This window comes from Mastigoproctus giganteus, chromosome 10 (genome assembly GCF_048544385.1).
Source record: "Mastigoproctus giganteus isolate SK-2022 chromosome 10, ASM4854438v1, whole genome shotgun sequence".
In the NCBI taxonomy this organism is placed as follows: domain Eukaryota; kingdom Metazoa; phylum Arthropoda; class Arachnida; order Uropygi; family Thelyphonidae; genus Mastigoproctus; species Mastigoproctus giganteus.
In genome coordinates, this window is record NC_143584.1 from 44,619,357 (window position 1) to 44,633,423 (window position 14,067).

The 14,067-nt window shown below is 32.8% G+C and overlaps 1 protein-coding gene across 2 annotated transcripts in view; it reads right to left on the reverse strand.

Annotated features, from left to right (window-relative positions):
* Positions 1-14,067, reverse strand: part of LOC150079006 (cytokine receptor-like) — a 453,754-nt gene that overhangs the window by 250,531 nt on the left and 189,156 nt on the right. For both annotated transcript variants that reach the window (XM_090383341.1, XM_090383340.1), the window contains exon 4: positions 8,262-8,388. In XM_090383341.1, the coding sequence (XP_090239467.1) occupies positions 8,262-8,388 (127 nt within the window). The remainder of the gene's footprint in view (positions 1-8,261; positions 8,389-14,067) is intronic.

Here is a 14,067-nt window from a genome sequence, read left to right on the forward strand (position 1 = left end):
CTAAACCAAATATAAACCAGTATAGGCCGAATATAAATCGAATATAAATAAATCGAATGAAGATAATTAATTAAGAAAAAATTTTGAAATATTAGAATCAAAGGTAAGAAATATAAGTAAAATATAAATGTTATATTTTTTTTTTGCATTTTCTTAAGTCCCTGATGGTATTCTTATTATTGGATTTTGAAATATTGAAATTTTGAAATATTAGAATCAAAGGTAAGAAATATAAGTAAAATATATATTTATATTTTATATTTATATTTTACTATATTACTATTTTACTATATATTTTATATACTAATATCCGATCTCTTAAATTTCAACCTTGCAATAACAAATTATGTCTTACTTGCCCCTATATGCATCCAAATCATGCTACAATGAATACGAATTCACATATATTTTGTAAAATGAATAATGTTATATATATGATCACTTGTCGTACATGCAATGTTAAATATATTGGTCAAACTAGCAATAAACTAAATATCAGAATGAACCTTCATCGTTCCGATATTAAAACTTATAATAACAAATCCAGTAAGAAAACAGGTAATCTGGAACATGATATTGAATTCAGACATTTCCAAAAACATACTTTTGGTAATATTTTCATTTCAATACTTAACGTAATTAACAACGCAAATGAAAGATTATTGCAAGAAGAAATTAGCATGTTACAATATAAAACACTATATCCATACGGTCTAAATAATAAATTTAATCAAAAATATATGACGAATAATTTAAAAGATATTTGTGTTTATAATATGTTTCAAATTGCCAAACTTCGTAAATATAATTGCAATAGGAAATATAGTAAATCAACACGTATAAAAGCAACCGAGAACATCTAGGAGAGTTTATAGATTTATTCAAAATGTGGGATACGGATCCTATAAATATTAGTAAAATTCACAACACACTTTTCAGTATTAAACTTAGTGTACTCAAAGCACTAAATAGAAAAACCAATGATTACGTCTTTGCATCCTCCCACCTTATGCACATTATATTGGATATTTTTAAATTCAGAATTAATATTTTGAATGTTAGCAAGCAGTCGGAAAATTCTGTCCTCATCTTATACTTTCAAAATAAAATGATGGATGATTTAGATATACATAAAACTATTAATTTACATAATGACTTGCTGCCTATTAATAACTTACATATTAATATCAGATTTAGATATTCTAAACCATTTGGTCTTAAAGCGTGTAACTATAAAACAATAGCTACAAACCTTCACAATATTAACATCGGACAGGATACATGTGTTTGTCACAAACCTTCATTTCATAGATACGTAGATCCTAACCATAATCACATTATAACCGGCAATTTAGATATAATCCCATATCCCGAACTTAGAGATATTTTATCACTGGGTTTTAAATTTCGACCTAATCCACCTATTAATAAATCTAACTTTAAAAAAATTGTTATATCTAGATTTACTAAAATACTGCATAAGATCAGCATATAAACATAATATACCGGTTGAAGCTTATCACATGTGGTTATTTACAATGCTTAATATCGTATCTAACAAATATAATCAATTGAAATTCGTACAGGATAATCTATATAATACCAAATTAATAAATAGGCAGCTCAAAGATATACATGAACATTTTATAATAACTCCCGTTGACAAAGCTGCTTGCAATTATGCAATCATATGTAAATCATATTATATAGATATTATAAAAAATGAACTACAGTCTAGCCGTACATATAAACAGATAACCTCTTCCTCTAATATAATAATCAAAAAATTAATTGCATTGCATAAAAAATTAAAGTTAAAGTATAATAACCTAAAATATCCATTTATATATTGCATACCCAAATTTCATAAATCACCCATTGCTTTTAGATTCATAACATCATGTAGAGATAGTTATGCTAAATTGCCCGGAAAAACGTTAGAAAAGTTACTTAAAATTATATTAAATAACTTAAATAAAACTCTTATAATAAATAATAACTTACAGATTATAAATGCTATAAAAAATAACAATATTCATCAAATACAAACATTTGACTTTAACAGTCTATTTACGAGTATTAATCTTGATAATTTAAAAGTCGTCCTCCAGAAACTATATTTAGAAAATAAAAATGCCATAAAGGTTGATTTAACCTATTGGGATTCTCTAATAAAATTATGCATCTTTAATAATTATGTATATGACGGAACTTCGTTATACTTACAAGTGACTGGCACCCCTATGGGAAGTCCAGCATCAAGCATAATCACAAACCTTTATCTGTATTATACAGAAAGAGAATTTCAAGATAACCTACTTATATACAGATACGTAGATGATATATGTGTTTTTAATTGTCCACATTTTGTCCAGGATTACAGTAAATTATATCCAGTAGAACTTGTATTGGAAAAAACTAATAGTTCCGATACTATAGCAAATTACTTGGATCTTCATATAGAAATATTCCATAATAATAAAATAGACGTAAACGTATATAATAAAAGAGATGCATTTAATTTTAACGTAGTCAGCCTTACAAATTGGAAATCTAATGTATCAAAATCAGTGCATGCTAATATAATTTTATCGCAATGTTTAAGGATTGCTTATATCTGCAATAGTAATAAAAATTGTTCAACAGGCTTAACAGCGTTGTACGGCAAGTTGATTAATAATAATTTCCCTATCGCTTACCTGAAATATCACTTCAGGAAAGCAATAAGCATAATTAATTTCAAAAATTTGTTTTCTGAACCTATCGTTTCAATATAATTTCAATAAAATCGTTATATTTAGTGCCATTTATATATGTAAATAGGATACACTTTGCATTCTTGGTGTCTTACGGCGTAGAAAACTTGTACCCACCGGCTTGCAAATTACAGTGTATCATATTTTTTTTATTTATTTTTTTTTTTAATACATATAGTTAAATTCATTTAAATTTACTTAAATTCACGCTGAGATAACATGCAAATTCAGCTCAGGGTCCTACCATAGGAACGGGTTTGCGATCCCGGGCATACCCGAGCCACAACTTATCTTGTAATGCCTTTAAGCTGTCCTACACTCTTTATTTTTATTTCTCCGAAATTATTAGGGCAATCCGAGGACGTAGGAGAAACTATTTCTTATCTATACCACTATTTTTCGCCTTTGTGGAGTTCAGGTTCTAGTTTTTCTTCTTACTATCTGCATGTTTCTCTTTGCGTTAATTTAATTATTTATTTATTTTTACCGTATCCATCACATAGGGGGCACCACTTATTATTTTGACGACTATTACATTATGTCCTAGATACGGTCAAATGTAGTATGTATTATATATTTAATCTTATTTTAATCATTAAATTACGTTCTCTGTCGGGTCAACGATGATTAATATATGCTTACATTTATATTTTACTTATATTTCTTACCTTTGATTCTAATATTTCAAAATTTTTTCTTAATTAATTATCATCATTCGATTTATTTATATTCGATTTATATTCGGCATATACTGGTTTATATTTGGTTTAGATTTAAATTACTTAGCATATATTGATCATCACAGAAACAGAGAACTTCTTGTCGTTTTTTGCCTTCTTTCTGGGTGGTTGGCCCCAGTTGAAGTCATCTAGATTGTCGGTAAAAAGCGATAATAATAATTTTTTTTTTTTTTTTTTTTTTGCGTTTTCTTAAGTCCCTGATGGTATTCTTATTATTGGATTGATTTACTTTTTCTAATAATATTTTATATATATATATATATATATATATATATATATATAAGTTTGTATTATAACATTGAATAAAGTACAGCCAAGCCTCGCATAATGAGAGTTCGATTAACCCGTTTTTCAGTTACCGCTATTTGAAAAAAAAATACTTTTCACAATGCAAATTTCCAGTTAACGCAATCTTTTTTTTTTTTTTTTTTTATGTGATAGTTGAAAAAGATTTAAATCGCACGTTAAGCTCGGACGGGCAATAAACAAAAGTTTGCCTGCTGCCCGCCTCAGTGTGTTCTATCAACCATCAAAAGAAGACGTGTTACTTGTTTGTCTCCCGCTAATAAAGTCAATGATTATTAGCGGGACTTGCATTTAAAATTTTTAAATGAGCCAAATGAAAATGTTACCGCAAAGGAGATAACGGCAAAAGAACTAGATGAAATCTTTCGTATCGCAGAAAACCCCAAACTTTTTGTCTGAGGTTCTATGCGACATTTATTTCGCCAGGGCCCAGAGAAGATTGTTGTCAGCTATCGGAAATTGATTGATGAAAAGAAAGAGTCAACACTGTTCAAATATTTCCGTAACAGTCATTTCTTCATTATTAGTGTCTCACTATTTTTTTCACGGCACCCTTGGTGTCTCAGTATTTTTTTCATGGCGCACCCAGACCAAAAGAAATACCTAACAGTTCCGTTTATTAAGTAGTTAGGTCCAAACAACTTAATAAGAAATGTTGAAACTGTGAACTACCTCGAGCTAGTAGTTCGCGTGGTGTCCCGACAGATGTCGAGTATCGCTGCGTTTCCCTCGAAAATTTAAAATATTCCGCGGCTCACAGTTTGGTAACTGCTGTTTTATGCAATACACATCTAATTCCCTAATTATTTTCATTATCTTTTACATTGTATACAGTTAAAAAGGTATTTTTAAAATTCTTTATGGACATTCCAGAAGGTCAAGGCCCAATTATAATTTTTCCTATTGATTATTATATTCGATTAACGCGTTTCCGTTTTGTGCTCGAATGCGGACAAATTAATCGCGTTAATCGAGGCCAGCCTGTATGCATAAATGGATGTGAAAATTACACAAAGTGCCTGAAACTAAAAGGGTGAGGATAGTAGAAAAGGAAGTATAATAGGTATGTGAAAGAATGTGAATATCCTAAAAGTTATGATGAATTAAGAAAATTATGTGCTGAATTACAAAGCCAATAGGTGGGTGAACTGTAAAGTAAAATTAGTACAATAAAATACAAGAAAAACAAAAATAAAAAAATGGTACAGCTGTCATCAGATATGGGGGGGGGAACATATGTAGATAAAGGTCGAATATACCGTATTTCTCCGTGTATAAGACCGCACCTTAATTTTGGGGCCCGAAATTTGAAAAAAAAAAAAAAAAAAAAAAAATGTATTACAAAGTTATTGAACTCAAGTTTTATTCATCATAAAATCCATACAACTCCTCATAACTTGAATTCGGCACTGTACGAAAATCTTTTCTGAGCCATTTCTGGGCAGAATGTGGCAAAACATAACCTAATATACCGGTAACAAGTGTGAAACAATGAGCGCAAAGACAACAAGCACCGAAAAGCAAGTAAAAAAATCTACAACCACTGTATAAGACGCACCCAGTTTTTTTACCCCAAATTTTTCGAAAAAAGGTGCGTCTTATACATGGGGAAATACGGTAAGTAAGGCAAATGTGCAGAATCTGATAGCTGAAGCAAATATTGATATATGATCAGGTGACTACACCTGACCAAGTATCAGGAACTGCGTTTCTATACTTGTCCATAGTAGTAGAAGGTGAAAGGCCAAAAATGTAATTAGCACATTCTTATACAGTATGGACAGGTAGTCCCCAATGCAGTGTCATTTATTAAGGTAAAAATAAGGATCATGTTAGAATAAAATATGGTTAATATAATATGTAGAGTTTTGTGTAGGATTTAAAGGTTGTAATTTTGTGGAGATTGGATTTCAATAATTTGATAATTCAATAATTTGGAACAAGCACATGGTATAGAGTGAGGTATTAAATTGAGGATAGGGAAAGGAAAAAGGCATATTTAAATAAATAAAGACGAAAAATAGTGATAGAAGAATGAACGTTCATATTACCCTCATATACACTAATAGTTTTACGAATGGGAAGAACAATAGAAATAGATAGCAGAAAGATAAAAAGAGAAGAAAAAGTTATTAAATGACACTAAGCTAGCTGGGGTTGTCAAGCCCAAACTTATAGTTAGTAAGGGCTCTGGCTTTGTAAGTGTTAGTATAAAAGGGAGCTAATACCAAATGTTTGTATTGTAAGGAAAAGGCAGGTGTGAAAATATGTAAGTCGAAACATGCCAAGAAACGAACCTAAAACAAAACAGAAAGTATAATAAGAAAGTCAACAATACCTGTTTCAAGTAATGCTTAGCAGAAATAAGCTAGCGGGAAAACTATATGTAGCTGAAGGAAAAATGCGGGGAAATGAAGCGCATATATTTAGTAGAGTAGATGAATGCACGTAAACCTTAACCACATTAGTAACATATCTACATGACGAAGTAATTTATAGCAGCGTAACGGACTTAATAGTGAGCTGTGAAGAAATGTTAAAAAAATGGGAAGTAGTGACCTCTATTGTTGTATTTAGAACACAAGTGCATGGAGATACTTAAGATTAGTGTTGGAAAAAGAAATCCGGCTGGAATAGTAAGACTTTACCATAATCTCATACAAATTACAAAAATAAACATAACAGTTCATAGATAAATAAAAAGTATTGAACAAAGCAATGGTAAAAAGAATGCAGATCAAAATTAATAGATGGAAGACCAAGTGATAAGGCTACGGTGTATTAAGCTGACAGAGTTGTATAATCTCATATAAGGGTGTAATCACCAACGTATCTGAGCATAGAAAGAAGGAAATATGTGAAGAATCACAAAATATTTTGAGATAGAGAAAGATTAATAATTATAATCTGTAGTCCAAAATGGTATAGTAAGAATCCAATTTTGAAAGAATAGTAAATACATCCAAGGAACTAGTTTAAATCCGTTGATGCAAGAATATGACATAATTCCAAGGATATAAATAACTTGGTGACTTTAGATCCAATGGTGGTGTAGTTAAGAATCCAATTATGAAAGAACAGGAAATAAGTCCATGTATATAATTCCTAGACCTGATATTGGTGTAGTTCAAGAGACTGTAAAAAGTAAATTTTTCAAAGATTAGTGGCAAAATCAAGTCACTAAAATCTAAAGGTGGCCATACAACTTCAGTAGAAAATCCAGGTGGATTTTTCAAAGGTACAGTATGAAAGAATAGGAAATAAGTCCATGGATATGAAACCAGTTGAATCCAAATTTAGTTTTAGGTGTGGTAAGAATCCAATGTTGAAAGAATAGTAAATAAATCCAAGGATAAAGAACTAGTTTAAATTCATTGATTAAAGAATATGACATAATTCCAAGGATATAACTTGGTGACTTTAGATCCAATGGTGGTGTAGTTAAGAATCCAATTATGAAAGAACAGGAAATAAGTCCATGGACATGAATCAACATGGACCAGCATTCCTCTGACACCTCACTGAGTCCATGCCACAATAAATCCAGGCTGTTCTAAGGTATAAGGGGGAACCTACCTGCTTGGCCACCATAGCCAAGTGGTCAAACAGAGTACATTAGGACAGACATTTGAATGTCTGTCCTAATGTACTCTTATGACAATTGAACGTGGTTCAAGCTCGTGTGACTGCTAAATATAATGATATTCTTGAATTCTCTCTATCTTGTGAACTGCTCTGACCTTATGTGGTTGCCCTGCGGTATAAACAGAAAATTTATTTAAGCTTACTTATATAAATCCTCCAAGTTAACCAGAGGATTTAGTTTAGTGGCTGGCAACCAGTTTCTCCATACTGTCCATAAGCTGATCTCTGCCTTTTGCAATAATTCTGGCTGAACTTAATGGTATCACTTTAATTTTATCAGGTAACTATACGGATTATCAGTGCAGATAAGATAAATGCTCAATCTATGTTCATAAGTTCTCATGCATCCAGTTGTTTTTAACACAATTTCAGAACTTTAAAAAAATATTTATTGTTATTATGCATATAACTATAATTGCTGACCATTGTTTACACATATCTCCAGGACGTGTAGAAAATTGAAGCAATTTTAGGAATTGCAACTGAATTGAAGCAATTCAGTTACCATTAGTGAGTAACAATCTAACAGAGAATTGGTGCATAATTACTTCATATATGTCTCTGAATAGCATGATAATAAACCAAAGATGCTCTGTCTAGTTATGCAGGAAAAATTGGGTTTGGCAACTCCTCCAATTTTATAATGTCTTCACATTGGAAATTTGACTCATATATAAAATTTATAAAACATTGATATTGTTTTCATGAGATGGCATAAGTAAAAGCATCATATATCAAGGACTATCTGTTTACACAACAAAGATTAAAATTTACTGTATTTATTAATAAGATAACCGAAAAAATAAATACATACCCTGTCATAGAATACCTAGTAAGACTATAATTGGTTTTTATTGGATTAAATGGCTCATTCCAGCTGCAGGTTAAACTTTCAAAATTTTCACTAAGACAACTGAAATTTTCAACTGGTTGCGGTTTATCTAAAAGAGAAAATGAAAAAACTGCTGAAAGATTATTAGAAATTACCAGAGAATTACTGAAATATTTTCTTCCCCTTCTTTTAAAACTAAAGTGAATTACAGAATTATTATCTAAACGATTCATTATCTAAATTTATCATTGCCTCCATGATCTATCAGACTGAATCTCAGTCTGATAGATCACTCCCAAAACCACCTTTATATATATTGGCGATACATTAACACTTCTCCAATCCAACAGAATCTTTCGAATCCAGTGACACCCTCAAAATTAACCTTAATGATTCAATTATGAGATCATCCCTCAAAATTACTAGGTATATGCCATCAACTTCAGGATCCCTACTCACTTTTGGGCTTGCAAGTTTTTTCTAATAAATCTTCTAAAATTTCAATCACTAATATCACACCTTCCATCTTTACTTGCAGTTTCTCCTCACTGTGAAAGGTCTCTCTGTAAATATAAATGCAGTAACTGTTCAAGTCATCTGCAAAGTCAACTGGGTTATTTAAGATTTTACCACGCCAATTACACAAGGATAAAACCTGATTTGCCCTTATCTTCTTTGTATTCGCATAGGTGAAAAACTTGTCCTCAATCTATGCTCTCTTAGTCAGTGATTTCTCTTAATCTGCCTTTGCCAGCCTTTTCTGCAGTACTATTACAGATCAGTTTTTAGCTGTTATAAGTATGGCACTTTTTTTTTGCTCTGTAACTTTTTCATGCCATATTTTCCTGCTCTATTAAACTGGCTAGTTCATTATTAATTCATCTCGCAATCCTCCTTGTACTGTACTGTCTTAACAGTATATATGCATTCAAGGTTTTGGTGAATATAGCTTTAAAGGTATATCATAATTCTAATGTATTCTCACTATGTGAAAATAGATTAGAATTAGAATCTTCAAATCTCCTTTCCTAAAATTTAAACCCATTCCAGTGCCATTAACAACTGCTACCTCTCTCTCTCCTTATCATCCAACTTAGAACCCTGTGATCCCTCATGCTAATGGTTCTTGTACTGTTACCTTATGATATCTGGTTCATGGATGATTATCAGGTCTAGAATATTGTTGTCCCTATTAATTTCCCCTAACATGCTGATACAAATAACATTCATCTAATTGATTTAAATATTTGTCCTCCATGGTGACTTTCCATTCCACTAGCTCCAATCAATTAGGAGTAAACTGATGTCAGATATAATAAGATAATTGCAGTTGCTAGCTCATACCACTTGCACATAAAGACTTATCATAATCCTCAATTGTCTGGTCTGTAGATTACTCATATTCTTGTCATATCTTTTCTCTCAACTATCTCGTAACACACATTCTATACTAGCATTCACAATTTTCTTAATCTGTAAAAGCTTTTGTGAAGTTTAGGCTAGGTTGCTTTTGATTAGATGCATGACCCTACCACTCCTGCCTTTCCTTTCCTTCACAAATACATTATACATATCAGTGGAACTCATCATCCCCTATTTCTGGATGACACCAAGTTTCCATTAGCCCTATTATGTCAGCACTAGTTGTCTTAACCAAGAGGTTGAATTCACTCATTTTATTGCTGACGCCACTGATATTACTGTACACATAGTTAAGACTAAATGTTCTTTTATAGTTTACCCTCCCTTAATCATTGAAGCTTGCTTCCCTAGTGCGACTTTCTCTGCTCATTTGAAACATTACTATTCTTCAAATATCTCGCTTATATTGGCTGCTGTGACAATAAATAATCTTGAGATGTTTGAGTATTACTCACCAGGCTTCCATCATATAATTCCTCCTATCGTGACCAGCAGAATTTCTGACATATACATTCTGACCTAATTCACAGCATGCTTTTCAGCATGGTCCTATATTTTTCCAATAAATCATTGGTTTGCATGCTCAATATCATTTATTTCCCACACAAATAATAATGCTCCTTTTAACCCTTTTAAAATCAATCTGTTATTGGTATCATTTAACTGGCAGACACCCTGGTTCTAGTCCACTTATTCTCTTTACAAAAAATGTTAATCTAGTTCCTAACAATGTAAATCTACCATTAGAACTTAATCTTTTTGAACCAGAGTAGTTTGCACTTGATTATTCTGTTCCCAGGACCCGAATCAGAGGAGCATCACTTGGCAGATTGGTGCCTCCCTAGCCAAGTGGGAAGGAGCAACAGTGCATAGCACACGCTTCTTGATTAGACTGGGGTTCGAGCCCGTCACCACCAAATACAGAGGATGGGGAAAGGTTAGGGAATGACCTTTCCGCATATCCCGGAACAATATGGCCACAGTTGCTAATGCTCCTAAAAACCAAATAACAAACAAACTCGGCAGATTACTAGAATTGAGTCCCTGATGAGTTCCCAGTTGCATGTTTCTAGGGCATTTCTATTGCATTTCTTCAGTGACTCTTCTTCTTATTGGCAATGCACCAGGTTTTAAACTAGATCAGTGAACTACTTGCAACAGGAATAAAGAAAAGAATAATCAGATGAGCAATGGTCAGTATCTAGATTGATCCTTAAATACGTGCCACAGGTAATGCAAGTTATGAAAGTGTGACTCACAAATGAATCACCTGCAGCCATTTCCACCTGAGTTACATAACCTCTGACAACGTACTAAATGTTGATCTTTGTAACAACCATTGTCAAATTCACAAAATATCACAGAAAGTAACTGTTACCAAAATTAAATTTACAATATATTAAAGAAAATTAAATAAATACAAAAAATTTATCTAAATCACTTATCCTTTAGTCTTTAATCCACCTGTAGACAGGACCCAGAGGTAGAAGCAACTGCCAACTCGAGAAATAATAATACAAACAAAATTTTTACATTTAAACATTGTTGTTCTGTTCATCATTAGTCAAAATTTTTTTATAATGGCCAGAAAAATAAATTACATTAAAATTATCTTTGGCTCTCGGACCTAATTGTTTATCACCATTAAGATCTCTTCTCAAGTTAACAGTTATGGATAGAATGATCTGGCTTTTCCCTGCACACAGGTTTGGAGTGATTCTGGTTGTTGGAAATCCCCTGCAGATCATATCCACAGATCTGGTCCTCAATGTCTATTCCCCGGTTCTTAATCGTTGAGTCATTATCTGAGAGGCTGCTGTGATGTAGTGGTTCCATGAGTTTCCTCCATGTTGAAAGTGATTTGCAGTACTACAGAACAGTATTCCTGAAAAGTTTAAGTACTCTTTGTTGAAGTACACCACTTTGATTCTGTTAGTGGCTTTTAAATGGAAGTATTTTATCTAAAAAAAAAAAAACTCTTTGAAGGCACTCAGATAATGACCATTAAGGACTCTGTCTGACTTTAAATCTCAAGCCATTCCACAATGCATGGAGTGGGGTGAGTCACACTTGCCCACCTACTCATACTGTATACATCTTTGGAATGCTCTTGAATTCTTACAGTCTCCTATACAACTTCAATACCCTATACAATTCCCTGGTATGTGCTTAATCACACTCACACTTCAGGCAGTAAGCCGAGCTCCTTGGATTGAACAGTATTTCTATTACTGAAGTTGAATTTGTTTTAGGGAGCTAGTACCTATGAAAAAGGTTGTAATGTTAAAATACCTTGCAGTGATAATTATGGTATGTTTGCATTCCTTTTGGGGAATTATTTTCTGACTTTACTAACTGGATATACTACTCACCTTACTGATAAGATTATAGGAGATAAGATTAGTATATGTATCCCCTATTAAGAATCCAAAAAAGAACCCAGAAGAACCATGTATTCTATATATACCAGTCATAAAGGAAGAAACTGCAAGATCTGCAAAAAAGTTTAACATTACAACCTTATTTGTAGAGATCTGATTTCAAAAATAGAAATTCAATCCAACAATAGGAACACCAAACAATCCAAGAGGTCCATCTACAACATGTTGAGCATGCAATGAAGACATTGGAGAGACATAAAGAGACTGGATTTAAGAACCAAGATAATTCCAAAGATGTACAAGTTCTGGGAGAGTAGACATGTCTGACCCAACCTGCCATGCTTTATAATGTGGAATAGCTGCTTAGGATTTAAAGTCAGCTAAAGTCCTCTCTACAGATTCTTTATGTCATAAGGAGATGGGTCATTTCAATGAGTTTTTTTTAATGAAGTGCTCCCACACTTGAAGATCATTAACAGAAATTTAAATATATGAATGTATTTCAAAAAATACTTGAACCTTTTCAAGAATACAGCATTCTTTCAGAGATACCACAACCCAAGGACCCCTTGCATCAACCATCAAGGACTAGATCTTGAGCTTCTGCAAGTGATTCCTATTAACCAAGACCATGATAAACATGTATGCAGAGAGAAGTCAGATTATTCTACCCACAACTATTATTTGAGGAAGTGTCTCAAAGGCAAGGAACAACTGAGTTCCTTTTTTTTATTAAAAAAAAAATTAAAATTTGGGCTGATGAACAGAAAAATTGTGTATTTAATATAGAAATTATCTGTATGATTATTATGATTTAAATTAAATTTAATTTAAGTTAATAATATAAAATAATATTATCTCCTTGTTTTGTTTGAGATTACAGAGGGATGGTCAGGACTATTTCTGACCTGCGAGGGAGGGGGAAGGTAACTGGTAAAGTTTCTTGGGGGTTTTAATGCTAGTCGCATTATAACATACCTTTACAATGTGACTCCTATCAAGCCACTAACACAGTGTGGCAATTAAATAACGAGACTGCATGCGCTCTGCGTTTAGTATTAATGTAAGAGGCCAAAATAGTACATAATTAGATCTGCTCGAGTGTGCTCTTTCCGAGTGCAAGTTGAAACTTGTCCGGTTGGTAGTTCGTGATTTATGATGGAAAGGTAATAGTAGTTTCGTGTATGTCATCAGAAAACTGAAAATGGAACAAAGAGCAGTTATCAAATTTTATTGTAAATTGGGAAAAAGTGCTACGGAAACTTTTGAAGATTTAAAAAAAGTTTATGCTGATGAATGTTTGTCTCAACCAAGAGTGTTTGAATGGTTTTCTCGTTTTTGTAAAAGATGTGAGTTGTTAGAGGATGATCCCCGACCTGGCTGACCAATCTCTGTTCAAACAGAAGAGATTGTCACAAAGGTTATGTTCTATAACGAGGTGTTGAAGAGGTTGTGGGATTGAATTCATTGGGTGAGACGTGAAATGTTCTACTCCAAAAATTGGTTGTTGTTGCACAACAATGCACCCGCACATTCTGCCGTCAACATAAACCAATTTTTGGCAAAAAAAAAAAATAAATAAATAAATTCCAGTCATCAAACCTCCCCCTTTTCCGAATTTGGCTCCCGCAGATTACTTTTTGTTCCCCAAAATTATGACAGCCATGAAAGGAATGCAATACAGGACAATAGAGGACATCTAGGCTGCAGTGACCGACCAGCAGAAAGTAGTACCAGAAGAGGAGTTCCAGAAGTGTTTCCAAAACTTTTTTTTTTTTTTGTAGTTGTTGGCGCATCGGCTTCTGTGGCCATAGTGCACCTCCCAAGGTTTTTGCAGTACTTTGATCCAAGCCCGAGGCAGGATTCGAACCCGCGACCTTTGGGTTGCCAAGCAGGTCTTTACCCACCCAGCTCGCCCGGTCGGCTCCAAAACTTGTATAAAAGATGTCAAGTGTGTACACATTAGAGGTGATTACTTCAAAATT